We start from the raw sequence: 22,271 nt of genomic DNA on the forward strand, positions 1-22,271 counted from the left end.
CAGCTTCCAACCACTGGAAAAATGTATAGCAGGATACAAAAAACACACAAAGGCAGCACTCGATGGGAATAGCATTAAAACTTTTATAGTCTTCAAGTAGGTAACCAAATAAATATTGCACTGGAGATAAAATTGATGTAGCTACATAAACTGTAAAAATGGTGCGAGTAATACCAAACGGTACCAAAAGCAGTCATAAAAACATGTAGCCAAGTATGATACTGGTATAAAAATGTGTACAACGATACCACAGCTGAATCCAGATGAGGAGAGGTTAACATCAGTCTGTTGGCATGTAGATGTCCCATGAGGGGAACTATCACAACTCCCAGTGGATGGTTGTAGAATCCAAGGTTGATAGAGGGAAGTGATAGAGGGAAGTGTAACAGCCCTTGTGTGTGGCAGATATTAAGGTCCCGCCGGCATGCAGATATGAAGGCATAGCAAAGGAGCCCTTCAGATGGACACGGCAAGCCCCGCTGGTGTCCATGTTGTTACTGGATCTCCGACAGAACTCCCTGAAGGCCCAGAAGCCGGCGGAGAGGTGAGTACCAATCAAAAAAAATTTAATCGATAAAAAAGATTTTGATTGATCAAAAAAATTAAAGATTAATCGATTAATTAAAAGTTAATTTGCACAGCCCTAATTCAAATAAATTCACATTTAAAGAACAATATATAGTCATACTACAGACCTCAACCACTACCTAATTATAACTCCGTTAGGCCCCCTCTGACTCCTCCAAGGTTTGTATGCGCCCAGCTTCAATGTCCCCTAAAACATATTCCTGGCCCACTTGGGTCCCATCATGCACCTGAGCTCACTTTCTATCAGCAGCATGCGGGTAGGTTAAAAATGCACCTTCTTTTTAGACTTGTCTGATGTGTGTGTAGAAGCGATGGACCCATAGAAGTGAGACTTGGTTCTGATAGATCTACAATGGAGTATGTCTTCCTTTAATGGAGTGTCTTCCTTCAAAGAAGTTGATCCACAAAGAAGGTATAGTTTGGGTGGACCTTGTTCTGGTTCTGGGCTGCTACCTCTCAAAAAGAACCCTCAGCAGATGGCAAACTCTAGGATGGGTAGTAAAATCATATCACTCAGTCTTTTCAAAACATTTATTGGTTAAGAGCATCAAATACAGCCAACATGTTTCAGGGCAAGGCCTCTCCCTTTCTCAGGGCTTGAGCAGTGGATGTTATTTGAATTACAATGATATGCAATAGGAGACCTATATTCGAGTTTGATGAATACTGTCAAATCTTAATGTCACTATGAACTGCTGGCCGAATGTGCAAGCCATGTGCCATCTCTGCCTCCACTTCACTGCTGTAGTAATATAACTCCACCATACAGCCTCGGCTCATTCCCAGTTACAGCATGGAGCGTACTTAATCCCCCTCTTGAAGAGCATCGATCCACCAAACAGGTTCCTACCATGAATAAATCACCCTAAAAGGAAAACAGACAAATATTTATTCAGGGAGCAAGATGCTGCTCCTGCCTATCATCTGGCAGTCTTGCCCACTTCTCCTCCAGCTCTGCTGCCCCCACCCACTAATCAGTGCCAGGTTTTCCGAACCCCTAGTTCTCTCTCCAACCTTGGAGCCCAACTACCTGCCTCTTTCCACTTCAGGAGCCGCCCGTTGATCGGGCTCCCTGCACCAGCTTGGTACCCACAATGTTCACAGCAGAAACCATCATATACACAAGCAGCTGCTACCATGGGATGCCATCAGGGGTGACTTAACAGGCTTTGCCCTGAGAGTGCAGCTTGTGCTCAGCCAACCATCATCCAACAGTTCCACAAAACAAGATTCTGGGTCCCTTAGTGTGCTCTGGGTCCATATATTTACCCCCGCCTTATTATCACAGCTAAATGCTGGCTAATGACATAATATGCAAAACTTATGCAGAAATTGTAATGAATATAAAACATTGATATATTGCCCTTATATAGGAAACTAACCAATGCAACAAATCTGACCAAATTTTACAGATAAAATAAAAATCAGCAGCCGTACATCACATAATTCAAACACCCTCCCCTCCCGCGACCGCACTGTAGTTTGTACCTATGTACGCTACTTGTAACAATCTATTAGTTGTATTATCCATTGTATTAAGAAGAATGTGTTTAGTGCTTTTATCAGGCTACTGCTGCTTAGGTGTTCTGAGAATCAAATCATACACACAATGTTGTATTCATAAGAGAATACAAACTCTAAACTTTTTATCTTTCTTGCTAGGGACAAGATACATTCTTGGCATTTATGGAATACATGTTTGTTAGTACAAAAGTCTATGCAAGGCTAGTATTGGAAAGAACACTTGAATAAAATAGCTGTTATAACAACGGATAATGCCGGAGCAGAGCAGAGCAGGGTATGGGTATGAGAAGGATAAGCCGACATAAAGAGACAAGCACTATGTTCTGTTACATGATCCATTGCTGTACACAGATACACATGTCATACTATCTAAAGGATCCCCCACTACATACCTTTTTCCCCAAAAATGTCACATAAAGCAAACCAGTGACTGTGTAAACCTAGATTTCATTGTCTGTGTCTTAAACCATTTGTTAACTCTACTCTATTGCAGCCAGAATCCAGAGAGCACCTCAAAGAGTGACCTGGAGTGTACTTCCTTAAGCCTGTTCAGTATAACTTCCTCTATCATTGCTTCTTGTATTGCTAATCACATTTAAATTTCCAGGGCAGCTTTGAACCTGATTGATAAGAAACTGTTTAGTCCTCGTCATTTTAGCCTCATGGCCCGTACACACGATCTAAATATCGTCCGAAAAATGACGTCCGAGGAAAAATCGTACGATAATCGGATCGTTGGTACAGAGCTTCCGTGAGTCGATCATGACAGTTAATCTGATATTATTTTATCGGACATGCACGAAAATTTTCCTCGTACGATACCAGATCGTACGATTTTCGTTTAGTCAGTACAGTTGTTGTGCGAAAATACAATACAAATACATTACAACATGACATCACTTCCAATTTTTTTTTCTGTCGTACGAGAATTTTCATGACTTTAGTAACCTATTCAGTTTCTTCTTGCGACTAGTAAACAAAAAAAGTCGTCCGATTTTCGGATCGTGTGTACGGGGCATCAGGCAGCAGAGGGAGACAGAAATCATCCTGTAATAGGTGTGTTAGGGAACAGCTCTATTGCATCGCAAGCAGGGGACACAATTACCAACAAATGGCTATAAAACAAACCTGAATTTTTCCTAGCACATTATTGGATAATGGGAATCAGCAGAGCTGCACCTTAAAGCGGAGCTCCACCCTAAAGTGGAACTCCCGCTGATCGGAACCCTCCCCCCTCCGGTGTCATATTTGACACCTTTCAGGGGGAGGGGGGTGCAGATACCTGTCTAAAGACAGGAATTTGCACCCAGTTCCGGCCACACAGTCTCGGGCAGAACGTCACCTCCCGTCCTCCCCCGTTGTGCTCTGGGAACACTCGTCTCCCAGAGCACAGCGGGAGCCAATCAGCGGCGCAGCGCAACTCGCGCATGCGCCGTAGGGAACCGGGTAGTGAAGCCGGAGCGCTTCACTTCCTGGTTCCCTCACTGAGGATGGCGGGGGGAACAGCAGAGTGACGAGCGATCGCTCGTCCTCTGCTGCGGACGGCGCTGGACTCCAGGACAGGTAAGTGTCCTAATATTAAAAGTTAGCAGCTGCAGTATTTGTAGCTGCTGGCTTTTAATATTTTTTTTTCATGGCACATCCGCTTTAATCACAAAGCTTTGTGGAAAATTCTCTTGGAAAGTGCACCAATGTGTCTAATCATCCTTGTGCGCTCCAAGAACAGCACAGTTTGGCCCCATTTATCAGTGCCCTTCATAATCTATCAGACCTGGTCAGACATGCCCAGTGTGAGGATATCTGTACTGAGAGGTGTGCCCATTTCTCAGCTATTCTCATATACAGTGCCATGAAAAAGTATTCATACCAGGGCTCAAGTCCTGCGGGAACGCATGGGAACGGAGTTCCTGCACTTTTTTCACAGCAGGAACTCAGTTCCCTTTGCAGGACTAGAGCAGCCGAGAGCAGCCAAGCCGCCCGAGCCAATCCTTCAGTAAGTAGTGATGCCCAGCTCGAGTCACTGTCAGGGGCAGGCGAACCTTAATAATCCTTTGTTACTGGCCGCTTCCTGTATCTGGATTCATCGGGTAGTGTGCGGGTATTCCGTCACTTCCTCGATGCCGCAATGTCTCCTGGGAGCTTTTGTCATTGTTCCCAGGAGACATTGCGGCATCGAGGAAGTGATGGAATACCCGCACACTACCCGATGAATCCATATACAGGAAGCGGCCAGTAACATAAAGGATTACTAAGGTACAGTGGATCGAGGAAAAAAAAACATGCGGTTTAGTAATTATGCATATGAGCGTATCTTTTTTTTTTTGGTGAGGGAGTGGATCTTGGGTGGGAGTTCCCACACTTTTTTTCCCAGGACCCCTGATTCATACCCCTCGAAATTTTCCAAATTTTGTCATCAAAAACGTAAATGTATTTTATTGGGATTTATGTGATAGACCAACACAAAGTGGCACATAATTGTGAAGTGGAAGGAAAATGATAAATGGTTTTCCAAATGTTTTACAAATATGTGAAAAGTGTGGTGTACATTTGTATTCAGCCCCCCTGAATCAATACTTTGTAGAACCCCCTTTCTCTGCAATTACAGTTGCAAGTCTTTTTGGGGATGTCTCCACCAACATCTAGAGTGACATTTTAGCCCATTCCTTTTTGCAAAATAGCTGAAGCTGTCGAATTGGATGTGGTGGGGGGCAGGGCGGGAAAGGGCCGGAGACAGACACAGAGGGGGGATGACAGACAGGAAGGAAGGAAGGAGGGGGTGAGGGGGGAGAGAGGGGACAGACACGTATGATGTGCAATCAGACCATGGTGATCAGGGCAGAGAAGCCCTGGTTTTCATGGTCTGATTTGAGAGGGCATACAGAAAGTGGCAAGTTTATTTTTTATTTTTTTACAGTTTAGAGGGGGCAGATTACACGGCACAAATGCTGTGCTGTGTAATCTGCTTTAAGGGACCAGGATCGGTATATATTTTTTTGGGGGGTTAACAAGCACTTTAATTACACAGGTTCTGTGGCTGATTAAGGAGGTAATTAAATTCACTTAGTGCCTTACCTGCATTCAATTAGCCACAGAACCTGTGTAATTAATATGTGTTTGGTCTTAAAGGCATAAGGTGGCAACCCCATCCTGATTCCCCTCCCCCATCATGATGGGGGGTTTTTCTCCCCGCACTTGCTGTCACAATTTTAAATTGACACTCACGCCTCCTCCTCCTCCTCGCATTGGTAAACCCCCTGGGAGAAGCGCTCCCCCAGGGGGTTACCTTTGCGCATTTGCGTCCATAGACACAGAATTCTGGAATCGGCCTCGCCCCTGGGTGCCCGCATCATTGGATTTGATTGCAAGCAGCGGGAGCCAATGGCTGCGCACCTATCAATCTATCTAATCAAGAGCCGAGACAACAAGCAGAGAGGTAGAGCTTGTCTCTGCCGAGGGAATGAACGGGCTCAGCTGAGTAAAACGGGGGGGCTAGTCCGTGTAAGAAGTTTTTTCACCTTAATGCATTGGATGCAAACCCTTTAACAACAACTTTCACATGGGGTGGGTTTTAATTTGCATAATACTCTCTACTGCGTGCTACAAAGAAGTCAGCGGCACTCAAGGACGTTGAAGAATTGTATACAACCTTTCTTTGTCTTTGGCTGAAATACCTGAAGCCAGTGGCGTCACTAGGGTTGGTGTCACCTGGTGCGGTAAAATATGGTGTCACCCCCCCCCCCCCCCCCAATAACATTTTTCTAATATTTTTTACCCTACTGTTTTCTCTCTGTTCTCCTTTCTTCCCCTTTTCTCGCTCTCCCTATCCATCTTTCTTGTTCGTTCTATCCCTTCTTCTTTCTCTCCATTTTTCTTTGTCCCCTCCCCCACCTCTCTTTCTCCAGAACCGGAATTCACATCTCAGGAGACTATAGGCCAGGGGCGTACCTAGAGAATTTGGCACCCGGGGCGGATCCAATGTCTGGACCACTTTACATTGCACAGCACCCTGCACCTCTGGACCCCTTTACATTACACAGCCCCCTGCATCACTGGACCCCTTTACATTACACAGCACCCTGCACCTCTGGACCTCTTTACATTACACAGCCCTCTGCACCACTGGACCCCTTTACATTACACAGCCCCCTGCATCACTGGACCCCTTTAAATTTACACAGTACCCTGCATCACTGCACCCCTTTACATTACACAGCACCCTGCATCACTGGACCCCTTTACATCTCATAGCCCCCTGCACCTCTGGACCCTTTTACATCACATAGCCCCCTGCACCTCTGGACCCCTTTACATTACACAGCACCCTGCATCACTGGACCCCTTTACATTACACAGCACCCTGCACCTCTGGACCTCTTTACATTACACAGTACCCTGCATCACTGGACCCCTTTAAAATTACACAGCACCCTGCATCACTGGACCCCTTTACATCTCATAGCCCCCTGCACCTCTGGACCCTTTTACATTACACAGCCCCCTGCATCACTGGACCCCTTTACATCTCAAAGCCCCCTTCACCTCTGGACCCTTTTACATTACACAGCACCCTGCACCTCTGGGCCCCTTTACATTACACAGCACCCTGCACCTCTTTACATTACACAGCCCCTGCACCACTGGACCCCTTTACATCACATAGCCCCCTGCACCTCTGGACCCCTTTACATTACACAGCACCCTGCACCCCTTTACATTACATAGCACCCTGCATCACTGGACCCCTTTACATTACACAGCACACTGCACCTCTGGACCTCTTTACATTACACAGTACCCTGCATCACTGGACCCCTTTAAAATTACACAGCACCCTGCATCACTGGACCCCTTTACATCTCATAGCCCCCTGCACCTCTGGACCCCTTTACATCTCATAGCCCCCTGCACCTCTGGACCCTTTTACATTACACAGCCCCCTGCATCACTGGACCCCTTTACATCTCAAAGCCCCCTTCACCTCTGGACCCTTTTACATTACACAGCACCCTGCACCTCTGGGCCCCTTTACATTACACAGCACCCTGCACCTCTTTACATTACACAGCCCCTGCACCACTGGACCCCTTTACATCACATAGCCCCCTGCACCTCTGGACCCCTTTACATTACACAGCACCCTGCACCCCTTTACATTACACAGCACCCTGCATCACTGGACCCCTTTACATTACACAGCACCCTGCATCACTGCACCCCTTTTACATTACACAGCCGCCTGCACCTCTGGACCCTTTTACACTACACAGCCCTCTGCACCCCTTTACATTACACAGCACCCTGCACCTCTGGACCCTTTTACATTACACAGCACCCTGCACCTCTGGACCCCTTTACATTACACAGCACCCTGCATCACTGGACCCCTTTACATTACACAGCACCCTGCATCACTGCACCCCTTTACATCTCATAGCCACCTGCACCTCTGGGCCCCTTTACATTACACAGCACCCTGCACCTCTTTACATTACACAGCCCCTGCACCACTGGACCCCTTTACATCACATAGCCCCCTGCACCTCTGGACCCCTTTACATTACACAGCACCCTGCACCCCTTTACATTACACAGCACCCTGCATCACTGGACCCCTTTACATTACACAGCACCCTGCATCACTGCACCCCTTTTACATTACACAGCCGCCTGCACCTCTGGACCCTTTTACACTACACAGCCCTCTGCACCCCTTTACATTACACAGCACTCTGGACCCTTTTACATTACACAGCACCCTGCATCACTGAACCCCTTTACATTACACAGCACCCTGGATCACTGGCCCCCTTTACATCTCATAGCCACCTGCACCTCTGGACCCTTTTACATTACACAGCACCCTGCACCTCTGCACCCCTTTACATTACACAGCACTCTGGACCCTTTTACATTACACAGCACCCTGCATCACTGGACCCCTTTACATTACACAGCACCCTGCATCACTGGCCCCCTTTACATCTCATAGCCACCTGCACCTCTGGACCCTTTTACATTACACAGCACCCTGCATCACTGCACCCCTTTTACATTACACAGCCACCTGCACCTCTGTACCCCTGCATGTTACACAGACCCCCTTCAGTGCAGACACCCCCCCCTTTGTGCAAACCCCCTCGGCCGGCCCCCCCCCCCCCCCGCACATGTCAGCTAAAAAAATTTTTTTTTTTTTTTTTAATCGGGATGGTGTCACCCCTCTAGTGGGTGTCACCCGGTGCGGCCCGCACCCCGCTAGCAACGCCTCTGCCTGAAGCCAGGCTGTGCCCTTGACTACAGACAAGAATTCCCAGTTGAAGCTTCAAAAAAGGGCTACAATACCAACCGATATAAGAATAAAACCACTAATTGTGCCTATCTTGGGAATCAGGAACTAAATATAAAAAGTCATCCAAATAGCCAACGAAATTGGGCCACAAAGTATTTCACTGTCACCAACATTCCCTTCCTATTGTATTCTCTATAATTTTCCAGATCATTAAAGAAGTAAGTTCAGTTTTTTTTCACAGTGGCCACACAAACCTAAATCCATTATCATTTCCAATAACCCGAAAGAGCACACTTAATATGCTGTCCTCATGTCTCCAACAGAAAAATATATTTTCTAAAAATTGAATTTTTGTCAGTGTGTATGGTTACGCCTCCTCCTCTGTATGTCTTTGCTAAATAGAACTAACCCTGGAAATGAGATCAGCTCCCAAGGTGAGTGGAGCTCCCCCTGTTTTCCCTTACATAAGCAGTGCTGTCATTCAGCACAGTGTAGCAGAGGGGGTTGGTGGGCACAGACATACAAACTGAGTGTACTGCTTTCAAAAAGATGCTGATTTACATGTTAGCCACTTTCTCTCATTGCAAGCAAAATAGACAGGTGTATTAGGCTGGGTTCACACTTAAAACGGATGCAGCTGACAGCAGGGGTCCGATGCGTCCCTGTTCTCTGTTTTAGGGATGAATCAGGCACAAATTTTTGCCTGAATTCAGACCTGAAATTGAGCCAAAGATGCACAGGACCCCTATGCAGCCGCCCCAGAGGTGTGTGAACCGGTGTATTGTCACAGTTTGCTGCCTATCCTAGAATGCTCCGGAAGTCACGTGGCGGCCAACTGCGCATGCGCGATGCGTTCCAAACGCAAATTCGATGCGTTCCAATGGATTCACGACAGTGCACACCAGTGAAACCTTGGTCGGCATCCAGGCTCTTTCCTTAACATCCCCGTGGATTGGAGGATGTTAAAAAAAAAAAGCCAGGAGGCCGAGCGAGCCGTCCAAGCGAAGCGAGGACGTGAGGCCGACTTGCCACTTTCCTCTAAATCCACGTCGCCCTGAATGCCGGGTTCGCTGGTGTGTACTGTCGAAAATCCATTAGAACGCATCGCACTTGCGTTTGGAACGCATCGCGCATGCGCAGTTGGCCGCCACGTGACTTCCGCAGCATTCTAGGATAGGCAGCAAACTGTGACACTACACCGGCTCCATTGAGAGCCGGTCACACTCTCCTGCCATGCAAATTGGAATGTGGGGAAACCCTTATCCAATATGCATAAGTGTGAATCCAGCCTGAATGTGTTGGTTTTTTTTGTGACGCCATGCTTATTTATCAGTCACATTACAATCAAAATAAATTTGAGTATATTAAAATGATTGTAAAGTAAAATGTATTTTTAAATTACAAACATGCCATACTTACCTGATCTGTGCAATGGTTTCACGCAGAGCAGCTCAGATCCTCCTATTCTCTGGTACCCCACCGGTGCTGGATCCAAGCCCTGCTGAGTGGCCCAAAAGCATGCTGCTTGCTATTGGGGGCACTCATGCAAGCTTGCCCCTGAGCCGTGCTCTGTGAGTCCTTTGACACACACACACACAGTGTGGTTTGGCCCCACCCCTTACTCCCTCCTCAGTGTCTTTGATTGACAGCAGCAGGAGCCAATAGCTCCCCCTACTGCCTTTGAACCAGTGAGGAGAGAGAGAGCAGCATTGCTGCTTTTGTGCACCGTGCTGGATCAACATCAGGCTATGGTAAGTAAAGGGGGGCTGAGGGGTGCTGCATACAGTTTTTTTTACCTTAAATCATTTGTTAACCCCCCCCCCCAAAAAAAATGGATCTTGCTTCTTTAAAGCATGTAATATGACACAGTGCATGTTCTGTGTCATTTGACCACCTGTAACACATAAAAAAAAACATGGCTGATCCTGCCAGTTTTTCCCCACCCCTCTGTAAACTGACCACGGTGTATCATGGCTGCTGAGACTAGACCCTGTGGTCAGTTTACGTGCCTTTGTCATCAGCAGCTTGCTTTGTGCTTTCCTCCTGGGTTCTCATCCCCCCCCTCCTCTGTGTGTGTGTGTGAGCTGCCCCTCCGCCCTCCTGCTGCTCTCATAGCACTAACCTGTATACACCATCAGCACTTCCTCCTATTGCAGTGCCCCCCTCTGGGAACAAGCCTTTACAACCCCTTTAATGCATAAAACGCATTAAGGTAAGAACCACTTACCTACAATATTTTTTCTTTACATATGACTATCCCAGAAGTCAATTTGTAAGCGCACCCCCATCCTTTTTACTTCATTGCCCACTACTCTTCTAGGAGAGTATAATTACGGTCTCTGCTGGCCCAGCTGTTACTCCCCTTCCCTCACCTCCCTACATTACCTTTTATATGTCTGCTGAGAGAGAAGTTGAATCGAAAGCTCTGAGACTGCCATCATATCCAAGATGGCAACACTAGTAACTGGTCTCCCTCCTCTCTACCCAGTGACATATGGCATGGCAGGGGGTCATGGGGAGGTGTTACTTTCGGGGGTCCAATAAATGCTGGCAGCGTGTGTAACCCCAATCCCCCCGCTGCCGACTTCAATGTAAGGCTTACATTGGTGGCAACGAAAGGGTTAAAACAAGTTCTCACCAATTCTTCCAGCTGCAGACGTTGTGGAGTAAATTATACCTTTAGGCTGCATTCACACATGATCACGGGCGGAATGGCTGCAAATCCCCCCCCCCGGAATGGCTGCAAAATAAGGGATGCGTTTTTGATGCCATTACTTCTAATGGCACACCAATTGCACCAGGTTTTAGGGGATCTGTGAGCAGATTTCTTGCTGAATGAGATGGATGTCAGTGTTTTGTGGCCAGCAGACCTATTACAGATTTTTGGGCAGCCTGATGTAAACTGACTTCACTGTCCGTTTACAGTAGGCAACCTTTGATCCCTCTCTTTTAGGTCTGCAAAAAAAGGGAAAAGGATGCAGTTCTTTCCGTGTTTTTTTTTTTCCTGGACGGACTGGGAGGTAGGTGGTTGTAAACGGACATAAGGCCATTTACACGCACCTGTCTATTGAGCTGCATGGAGCTTTTGATCCAGTCTGACTGAAAAACATACAGGTGGACCTGGTCAGAATGCGCATGTGAAAGGGGCGCCTAAAGTTTGCAAAAGAAGTAGTGAGGTCATTCAAGTTGGGTTTCAGCAGTTTTTTTCCTCCCCCTGTGTAGTGCACTTGTTCTGTGTGTATATTAGAGATCAGAAGTCTGGCAGGGGAGAGCTAAGCTACTAATAGAAAGCAAATGTACAACTGATAGCTTCAGCTGCAAATTTGGAAGATGAATTCCTCCACAGTGGCTACAGTTGTAGAAGTCAGTGAAGACACCTTTGGCGTTGTAACACATATCAGTGCACACTCCGTCCTCATCTGTGTACTCACGTGCCCCCAATCCAGCGAGGTAAATCTTCCACAATTGCACATCCGCTTGTCAAATATCTTCCGAGCTGGGTATGCACTCTACAAATTCATAGTTTCTATGGATTTATGAGGAGGAGCTCATACTTAGAAAAAACTGTAAATAAAGTTTAAAGTTCATTGAAAGACTGCTTGTTAGAATATGTGTATATTTGAAAGTCCATAGCCGGGCCACAGTTATGTTTCAAGAGATCCGCACCTGCCAATGAATCACCCCTTTAAACAGCAGCTATGCCAGTGATAGAATAACACCAATTGTGACAAAAACAGTAACACACCACTAAATATGCCCATTATATAAAGTTTCTACTTCTTCTGGTCTTACTGGTCAGCCAACACAAAGGGAGTGCCAGCATAGTGTAAACCTGCAAATGTGTTAAACAAATCAAACTAATGTAAAGCTTGCATGGAACTGTGCTCTACCAGCACCAGAGTAACAGGCGTGCACCCCACAGCTACTCACACACACGCTGCTCACACAGGGGAGTATCTGTGTGTTGCCATGTGTGATGTCATCACCCAAATCATGTGACTGTATCAGTTGCAACATTCTATGCATTTTCTCCAATAAGATTTCTTCAGGAGTGGCGCGATCATGTAACCTATACAGATATTGTGCAGTAGATAAATGCCCTCTGTGTGCCGATATTAAAAACAAAGCATGTGGCAACCCTTGTTAGCATGTCATTTGATCTAAGAAAAAATATCTACTCCAAAAATGCAATAGAAGATTCCGCTATTATGGTTTACAGTAAGTTAGCGGTCTTGTAAATAGAAATGGTATAGTGGGAAGAATGGGTACTGAACTCCCTTCTGTTTTTTTTTTCCAATGTAAAGAAAGTTATGTAAAAGTGTTAATTGGTTGTACTTAGTAATTTCAACAGCTCATTATTTTAAATCATAATCTGTTTTTTAATTAGATGTGAGCTCCTCTTTTTTTTGGTGTCCCAGGTGGGTACATCACACAAGAGTCCTCATGCACACATTCATACTCCCTCTCTCTCTTTCTACTTCAGTGTTTAACCTCTTAACCTTGTCTTTGACAGCTATTCGACCAATCCTAATATTCTTTGTTCACCTCCTGTCAGGGTTGTTCGTGGTTCAGCTGAGCGGAGCCTTCACCTCATCATTTCCACAGGGAGTGCTGGAGGTGGGAGATGAAATCTTAGAAATAAATCGGAGGCAAGCCAAGGACCTAAGCATGGAGGAAATCCAATCTCTTCTGGAGGAAAGCAGCTGTGTCCTCCTTCGTGTGCTCCCCTTGGCTCATGGCCTCTGACTGCATCATCATAGTGTCCATCCAGTTATCCATTCCGACTAATATGTCACTTAGACCAACGAAGACACTGAGATTGCTGTGTGTCCGTCAGCAGTCAGACATGTCATTGATGGGTTGAATCGTTCCGTGTTTAGACCTTTCTAATTCCGAGCACCAAGGGATCACCAAACATGCTGAGTGACCAAATCCATCAAATCAAACTGAACATTTAGATTAGACCAGTGAAATGTCCTGACCACTTTTATGGCGCAGTCCCACATCTATAGATGACCAGCATGCAGTGCCCCCTTTTTATGCAAAATATAAAAGTAGACTCCAGGTGGACTTTCTGGTTAGCACTGGGGGACTTTTGGAGAGACCTTAGCAGTGGAGTCACTGAGAGACATAAATTCATCAGATTTGTATTGACAGACCCACATGTAAATAATATAACTTTTTTAATATATAAATATATATATATTTTTGGAAGAGTAACTGTCACTACAAGGTGAAATTGGCCTGTTTGTAACTATACCACTTGTATGGATGGTGACATTATGCAATCACATGTGCTACAAGGACTTTATACAATTGCTAAACAGAATATTTGTGCTAATAGTAATTTCAGTTTTCAGACAAACACAGTGGTGTGACAATGATATATTTTGTTATATTTGTATTATGCATTTTTTTTTAAATCTTGTGCTAACCTTCAGCCAAAATATATTCATTATTTATCTATTAAAGGGAAAGTAACTGTATTCTTATTAATGTACTCAGTGTAACCCTACTATATATTGCTACAAATTAGTAGAAAGGCTGTGCTATGGTTATAGCAGAACATTACATTAGAAAACAAAATCCCAAATGGTACCTAATGCCCTTGATGCTCCAGCAATGTCCCTGGCTTCGTCCTTTTATTTTTTAATGGTGGGGTGTGAAATCCTGAAACTCTACTTTAGAACACACCTCCAGACAAGTTGTCAACTTCCCACCCCACTCCCAACAATTGCCAAATTGTAAGAGTCAGATTTTTCGTTTACCTCCAAAATCCTTTTCTTTGAGTATGTCACGATACATAAGGGGTGCACCCTTGTCTCCATAATAACCTTAAAGTAAATAACTACACCAAGTTCCCTATATGGACCACTTATATATTTGTACATGTTTCTCATATCCCCCTTAAAGGGGTTGTAAAGGTACAATTTGTTTCCCTAAATAGCTTCCTTTACCTTAGTGCAGTTCTCCTTCACTTACCTCATCCTTCCATTTTGCTTTTAAATGTCCTTATTTCTTCTGAGAAATCCTCACTTCCTCACTTCCTGTTCTTCTGTCTTTAACTCCACACAGTAATGAGAAGCTTTCTCCCTGGTGTGGAGTATCATGCTCGCCCCCTCCCTTGGACTACAGGAGAGTCAGGGCACCCACTAACACACAGGTCCTTTCTCTATCTGCAACGTAGAGAGAGTACTGACTCTCCTGTAGTCCAAGGGAGGGGGCGAGCATGACACTCCACACCAGGGAGAAAGCCTTGCCTTACTGTGTGAAGTTACAGACAGAAGTACAGGAAGTGAGGATTTCTCAGAAGAAATAAGGACATTTAAAAGCAAAATGGAAGGATGAGGTAAGTGAAGGAGGACTGCACTAAGGTAAAGGAAGCCATTTAGGGGGAAAAAAAATCCTTTACAACCCCTTTAATCTCCTCTTTTCAAGAGTGAATAAATTCAGTTCTTCTAATCTTTCCTCATAGCTGAGCTCCTCCATGCCTCTTATCAGTTTGGTTGCCCTTCTCTGCACTTTCTCCAGTTCCCGATATCCTTTTTGATAACTGGTGCCCAAAACTAAACTGCATATTCCAGATGAGGTCTTACTAATGATTTGTACAGGGGCAAAATTATATCTCTCCCTGGAGTCCATACCTCTTCTAATACAAGAAAGGACTTTGCTCACTTTGGAAACCGCAGCTTGGCATTGCATGCCATTATTGAGCTTATGATACTCCCTCTAGTATGTATGATGCATGCATATTCTCATCATGCCCCAAGCGCATAACTTTACATTTATCTACAATAAACCTAATTTGCTGTAAGGACGTTATTCCACTGCATAGCTTGCTGTCATCTGCAAAGACTGAAATGGTACTTTTAATCCGAGACCTAATATCATTTATTAATATATTAAAAAGTAAGGGTCCCAACACTGAACCTTGGGTTACACCACTGATAACCTTAGATCAGTCAGAGTAAGAATCATTAACCACTACTCTCTGAATTTTGTCTTTTAGCCAGTTTTCTATCTATTTACAAACTGATTTTTCCAAGCCTGTAGACTACCTACACAACTTTAGCAATAGCGTTATACTGGCACCTTCAGGTGACTGGACAGGAAGTCTCCTTAGGCCCCGTACACACCATCGGATCTGTCCGCTGCGTCCGGCTGCCGGATTTCTGTCTGATGGTTGTACACACCATCAGACAGAAATCCGCGCGTAAACAATACGTGGGGCGTGGCCGCGCCGTCGCCGCGCCGATGACGCAGCGACGTAGGTGGCCTTGAAGTTCAAAGCTTCGACGCATGCGTCGAATCAGTACGACGCATGCGAGGGATGTCGGTCGGTCGGACGTGTCCGGTGAGTCTGTACAGACGACCGAACATGTCCGACGGACAGGTTTCCAGCGGACAGATTTCTTAGCATGCTAAGAAATTTTTATCCGCTGGAAACTGTCCGATCCGCCGGACAATTGTCCGCTCGGGCCTACACACGACTGGATCTGTCCGCTGAAACTGGTCTGTCAGACCAGTTTCAGCAGATAGATCCAGTCGTGTGTACGGGGCCTAACAGATATAACCTCTTCCTGCTAAGCTAGGCTAGGCTCCAGTGTTTGTAGCAAGCAGCCATTAACCACAAAGGAAGAGGGGTGGGATCTCTGTGTCCCGTGATGTACTGAAAGTAAAGGGTTTTAGAGGTCAACCAAAAATCGCACTTTTTTCGTACACCCTGGGACACAAAGAGTGTTCATATTCATAACGATAGGGATGTCCCAAAGCGATGAAATGAGGGGAGAACACACAGAAATAAAACACCAAATCCGAATAGGTAAGAACTTTACATGGCCACCTACATCACCCGATGGCACTGTCCCCTTCTGATGTCACATGATGTTAGAAGGGGCGGTGCAAAAACATGCAAAACATACCAACTGAAGAATGCATCCTCAGTGGCACAATCAGTGAAAGTATGAACCGAATCCTGGTAGCAGTTCTACAAGCTGCTGAAGCCTAAGGATGAATAGCTCAGGAGGTACCAAGACCCCTAGCAAAATGGGCTTTCACCCAAAAAAATATATAACAGATCCATAGAGAAGTAGTGGCTTCTGAAGCTGTATGACCCTTCCTTGGGCCCTCAGGAAGCACAAATGGGGAATCCAACTGTCAAATAGTGTCAGCTGAGTTTACATAGCACCCAATAGCAGGAACCACATGCAGTGTGCAAAACCTTGTCCCCCATCATCTGAGGGTAAGGACAAAAGGATGGTAACACAATACTCTGGGTGGCAGGGACAAAGAAACAGTGGGACGGAGAGGTTTTATTTGGGAGGGAACTCCCTGGCTTTTTTTGCCAGTGTCCAATCACCTGAAGATGCCAGCATAACCCTATTGTTATGAAGATGATGATACTCTGTATCCCAGGATGTACATAAAAAATGTAATTCCTTTTTTACTCACCTAGGTCAGCTGTCAAATTATTTCCTGGCATCTCTTTCAGGAATAGGGACCGGTAATAAAATGCAGTCTGTGGTGAATATTTTTTTTCCATGCAATCTACAGGCAAAAAGACATAACATAACTTTTTGCTTAGTTTGACCAATGGTACCTAGCATTACTGTAGTTAAAAAAAAGTTTCAAAAAATAATATTTATAGTACAATGTATGGTAAAGTTATCTACAAATGAAATAAAGGCTTTTTTTAACACTGTATTTTTGTATTTATTTTTTATGATTCAACAAACAAAAGCCAACAAGACAAAGAAAAAACATTTACATATAATTGGTAAAAAAACAAGTTAAAAATTAATACTTAAACTAGGGTTGTCCCGATACCACTTTTTTAGGACCGAGTACAAGTACCGATACTTTTTTTCAAGTAGTCGCCGATACCGAATACCGATACTTTTTTTTAATGTCATGTGACCGTTTTCAAACCACAATACAGACCAAAGATATTTTCTTTAGAATTATGAAGAACTGGTACATCATGGTGTGGGGCTGTTTTTTAGCATACGGTACTGGAAAACTACATATCATTGAAGGAGTGATCACTGTCAGTGCAGCTCATCGGTGCCAGTGCCCAAAAGTGCAGCTAGCCAGTGCCACCTATCAGTGCAGATCAGTGCCCATTAGTGCATCAGTGCAGGGAGGCAGCTTATTAGTGCATCTCATCAGTGCCACCCAATCAATGCCAGTGCCACCTATCAGTGCCATCCATTTATGAGTGCCATTCAATCAATGCCAGTGCCACCTATCAGTGCCATCCAATGGTGCCATCCAATTTGTGTTCGATGTCACAAAAAATAAATAAAAAAAAAGTATTCTATTTTGGTATCGGGAGTATTAGCGGGAGTACGAGTACTAGCGCAAATACTCGGTATCGGTCCCGATACCGATACTGGTATCGGTATCTGGACAACCCTAACTTAAACCCCAGACAGACATAAAAGAAACTTAGAGCCGGTTCACACTGGGGCGGCACGACTTCGGGGGCGACTCGCAAGGCGACCTGAAGACGACTTCAGAGGCGACTTTCAAAATGACTTCTGTATAGAAGTCAATGCAAGTCGCCCCGAGCCACCCCCGAAGTCGTACAAGAACCTTTTTCTAAGTCGGAGTGACTTGCGTCTCTCCTATTAGAATGGTTCTGGTGAATAGAATGGGACGTGACTTTTCAGGCGGCTGAGTCGCCCCAGTGTGAACCGGCTCTTAGGGGTCTAATTTGATTTGTGAATGTGTCATCATTTGCGCAAAGGTAACAAATATTACCCGTAATGTTTTTAATGTGTGTAATTGTTTATTTGTTGCCTTTCGCCGAATTCCCTAACATTTGATCTTAAAAAAATAAAAAAATAAAAACATTTTAACATGAAACTTAATATTCATTACAAGAGAAACTAGCCTAACACTATAGACTAAAAACATTTGACCAGCAAGGGAAATAATCTGAGGAGTCTTTTGTACTTCTGTGGAGACTCCTGTATTAACAGCCGAACAAATGGGTTCAGCTGAGCAAATCTCTACCTGCAGTGTGGAGTGAAACTTTAGCAGTATTATTTTTACAATTGCTAAAAACGACCGCCATTACCACCTGACTTCTGTATATTATGCTCCTATTATGGGGAGGTCCCGAGTAGGGATGGGTGAACGGTTCGGCCCAAGCATGAGTTCCGGCCGAACATTTGCTTGTTCGGCCATTCACCAAACACCCGAATTTGCAGGGTGTTCACCCGATGAACATCCTGCAATGCACTGAGTGCTGCACAGAGCATTCTGTGCCCTGATTGGGAAAATCTTTGCCCAATCAGGGCGCCGTGTAAGCTAGATGTTAAGAAGCGGGGCTGAGAAGCCGCCCCCCGCATCCTTAACAACTGATAAATCATCAGCTGTCAATGGGTTTCCCCACTGACAGCTGAATAAAAAATAAAGAAAAAAAATAGCGTGGGGTTCCCCCCCCCCCCCAGGTCCATACCACTATTTTCAGGTCAATTTTTTTTTTAAACGACGTGGGGTCCCCCCTAACATCCATACCAGACCCTTATCTGGGAATAAAAGTCCAAAGTGCAGTGCTTTAGTGAAAAAAACATATGTGTTAAAGTCCATATATTGGAATCAATATAAGATGAAAGACTGGTATGAACACCTCCACCAAGCTTCAGTGTTCAGGGAGAAAAAACACACCACACCAACGTGCTCGCAGTCTGCTTACCAGACATATATGACAATCAGGCAATGTGATCATAGGATGCAGGTGGGCAGTGACAAAAGGTAACACTCCTAACTTGATAGATGAATGGTGGGTATCATCAGCATCAAAATAAAGGGACTCCAGGACTCAAACAGGCAGATGAGACCCTTATGCCCTTCCTTGGAAACGGCCTCGCTGCTGATTGGCTCCGCCGCCGTCACGTCACCTCAGTGGCACAGGTCCCCGGTGGTCGTCGTCTGTAGAGCGACGTCTCTGGCAGCTGGCAAATCACAGCGCAGAACCCGTTCTGGTTACTGATGGTAACCTTTGTTACGTTGGTCCCAGCTCTCTGCAGGTCATTCACTAGGCCCCCCCCCCCCCCCCCCCCGTGTGGTTCTGGGATTTTTTTCTCACCGTTCTTGTGTTTATTTTGACCCCACGGGGTCAGATCTTGCGTGGAAATTTGCAAAGATTTCAAACAAACTTCTTTCACATTGTCGTTATTATTTGTATAATTTTGAGGAAAATAATGAATTTAACCCATTTTGGAATAAGGTTGTAACATAACAAAATTTGGAAAAAGTGAAGCGCTGTGAATACTTTCCAGATGCACTGTATATAATTATCTGAAATAAATAAAAATAAGTAATTACTGCCTCTCCAGCGCTCCCCATTGCCCTACATACATTTTAGCATAACTCACAATGTAAATGTCCTTTTTGTAAGTGTAGCACTATCCCCATAGGAGTTGCTTATATCCGGGTCCCCACTGCCAGTCACACAGCATTTCCTTCATTCACTCAAACGCAGTACACAGTCCTTGGCTTGTTGTTGTTGTTTTATTAGGGGGATGATAACTTGGATGGGGTAGGGAATTATTTGATACCCAATCTGAAATTGTCCAGAACAAAAAGGGGACAACTTTCTCCCTATTTACACAGAAATCCTCTCCTCCCTTCCTCCTGCACAAACTTGGTTCACTTATGTACAGCACCTGCTGATCACTCCGGTTTGAATTACCAGTCCTTTTGTCAATTGAACAGCAGCCCATTACAGGCTAGGCACACCCGACCCCTTTGTGGAAATATGTGTAGCAGGTACTTCTCCAGACTGATCTAATCTATTAGGGGACAGATGTCTGCTGCAGCAGCGTGGGCTTGCCACCAGATGCTGATTGCCCCTTGCCACGTCACCCATCCCATTGGCTGGTGTTCGATACCTGCTCGGTCCCGCCCACCCCGACATCACCGATGAATTTTGACAGCTTCTCTCTCTCTCTGCAGACAGTTACAATACAGAACAGTGTCACACTGAGTGGATCTTACAAGCCTTAATATCGGCACAATGTGATACTGTCTCACGGGGTACACATTGCACATCAGCCCAGGCAGATCTCGGGATACAGACGGCATGGGGCTAAACACTGCTCGGGTGATTAGGGTGTGCCAAGGCACACCCGTCACACCCCGTGGGCACGCCTATGGGTGGCTGGTTTACACCCGACTGCTCTCCAATCCGATCCGCTAGATGGAGGGGAACGGATCCTTTTCCGTTTTGTTTAGTGGATTGGATTGGAGGTAGGCAGATGTAAAGGACACAAGTCTGTTTACATCCATCACTCTATAGAAGTGAATGGAGGGTCAGATCAGGTCCGCCTATAGATATTAAATAGGTCTGTTGTCATCTGAAAACAATATTAATTTTGAATAATCAAACTTATAACATGCTGGAGAAAGATAGGCGGGGCTGAAGGGGGCCCCATCAGGTAGGCTGTAGCGGGCCCCATGATTTCTATCAGCAGCCCTGTCCACTGGGCCTGGATTTATACATCCTGTCCCAAACCAACCCTTCCTCATAGTCCAGGCAAACATTAGTATCAAGCTAACAAGATCAGACATGCCACACAAGCCATGCCAAGTCTGTGAGCAGAGAAGCTGAACGACTGTTAGATCAGTTCACCTAGAACCAGGGACTAGCAGAGTAGGGTGCCTGATTCTGCCAGCAGACCTCTAGGTTCTGTTCTAGATGTCGGACTAAGTAGGTGAGCTGTAAGTACACCATATTCATTCCATCAAACTATACAAGGACAGCAACAATGAAGACCTGCAAAGATTACACTGGTAGGCAGTGCCAGCCGTCTGGAAACTTTCATTAGTCACAGAAATTAGTTACTGACATCAGCAACATGGCTTATGGATGGCTGTGTGCCACCCCTGTCTCTCTTCTGCTGCCCTATGCCATAGTCCATGTTGGCTGGGCAGAAACCCAGTCCTGGCCTGGCCATCATGCTGATACAGCAGCTTTCTAAGTCACTGACCCCAACAATTGTGCAGATCAGGAATTCTGACTTCACATGCTGTACGTTTGTGCCAGGTCAGGAACTCATAAAGTTCTCTGCTTCACCCACTGGACCATTGCAAGTGCACCCTTCCCAATTTCTGACCACTGGAGACGCCTTGAAGCACAAAGTATGCAGCTCCTGCCATCAGTGACACAGACCATGAGGAGTGATTACACCATAAATAATTGCTTAAATCCTAATGTGACTTTTTTCACTACTAAGGCCCCTTTCAGACGTACGGATCCCGTGAGTATCCGTACCTTTCTTATCCGCTTGCTCAGCGGGGATCGCTCCGTTGATCCCCGCTGAGCCGGCAGATGACAGGGCGGTCCCTGCACTGTGCAGGGACCGCCCTGTCAGATCTCCGCTCTCCCCTATGGGAGGATCGGATGAACACGGACCATCTGTCTGTGTTCACCTGATCCGATTACGGATGGAAAAATAGGATTTTCCTCCGTCTGCAGAATCGGAGCATAGCGGACACTATACCCCAGATTCACGTAGGAGGGCGCAGCTTTAGGTCGGCGTAGCGCATCCTATTTGCACTACGCCAACGTAAAATAGTGAGGCAAGGCCAGTATTTACAAAGCACTTGCTCCGTAAGTTACGTCGGCGTAGCGCAAATGGGCTGGCGTAACCCCGCCTAATTCAAAGTAGGCATGTAGTGGGCGGGCTACATTTAAATTAACCGTGACCCCATTTAAATGAGGGCCGTTCGTACGGCGCATTCGCACGCATGCTCAGAATCACGTCGCAAATACTCCCTACGTAACGACGTCGGCTCAATGCTTTCGACCTGAACGTAACCTACGCTCCGGCCCCATTCACGTACGCTTAAGCAAACTACGTAA

At 45.5% G+C, this 22,271-nt stretch overlaps 1 protein-coding gene and 2 long non-coding RNA genes across 4 annotated transcripts in view; 2 read left to right on the plus strand and 1 right to left on the minus strand.

Annotated features, from left to right (window-relative positions):
- LOC120914157 overlaps positions 1-13,436 on the plus strand; it is a 120,281-nt gene extending 106,845 nt beyond the window's left edge. The window contains exon 11 of the mRNA XM_040324680.1: positions 12,954-13,436. Coding sequence (XP_040180614.1) covers positions 12,954-13,144 — 191 coding nt within the window. The 3' untranslated portion in view covers positions 13,145-13,436. The remainder of the gene's footprint in view (positions 1-12,953) is intronic.
- On the minus strand, positions 1,105-14,202 carry LOC120914158. 2 transcript variants are annotated; one of them, XR_005743628.1, is made up of 2 exons: positions 14,167-14,202; positions 1,105-1,453 (listed from the first exon to the last, which is right to left on the minus strand). It is a non-coding gene; the product is annotated as an uncharacterized LOC120914158 (long non-coding RNA). The 2 variants fall into 2 exon arrangements; XR_005743627.1 differs by lacking the exon at positions 14,167-14,202 and adding an exon at positions 12,890-13,091.
- Positions 14,203-15,828: 1,626 nt separating this feature from the next.
- On the plus strand, positions 15,829-16,465 carry LOC120914482. The gene is made up of 2 exons (XR_005743687.1): positions 15,829-15,866; positions 15,938-16,465. It is a non-coding gene; the product is annotated as an uncharacterized LOC120914482 (long non-coding RNA).
- Positions 16,466-22,271: the final 5,806 nt, after the last annotated feature.

This window comes from Rana temporaria, chromosome 9 (assembly GCF_905171775.1).
Source record: "Rana temporaria chromosome 9, aRanTem1.1, whole genome shotgun sequence".
NCBI lineage: Eukaryota > Metazoa > Chordata > Amphibia > Anura > Ranidae > Rana > Rana temporaria.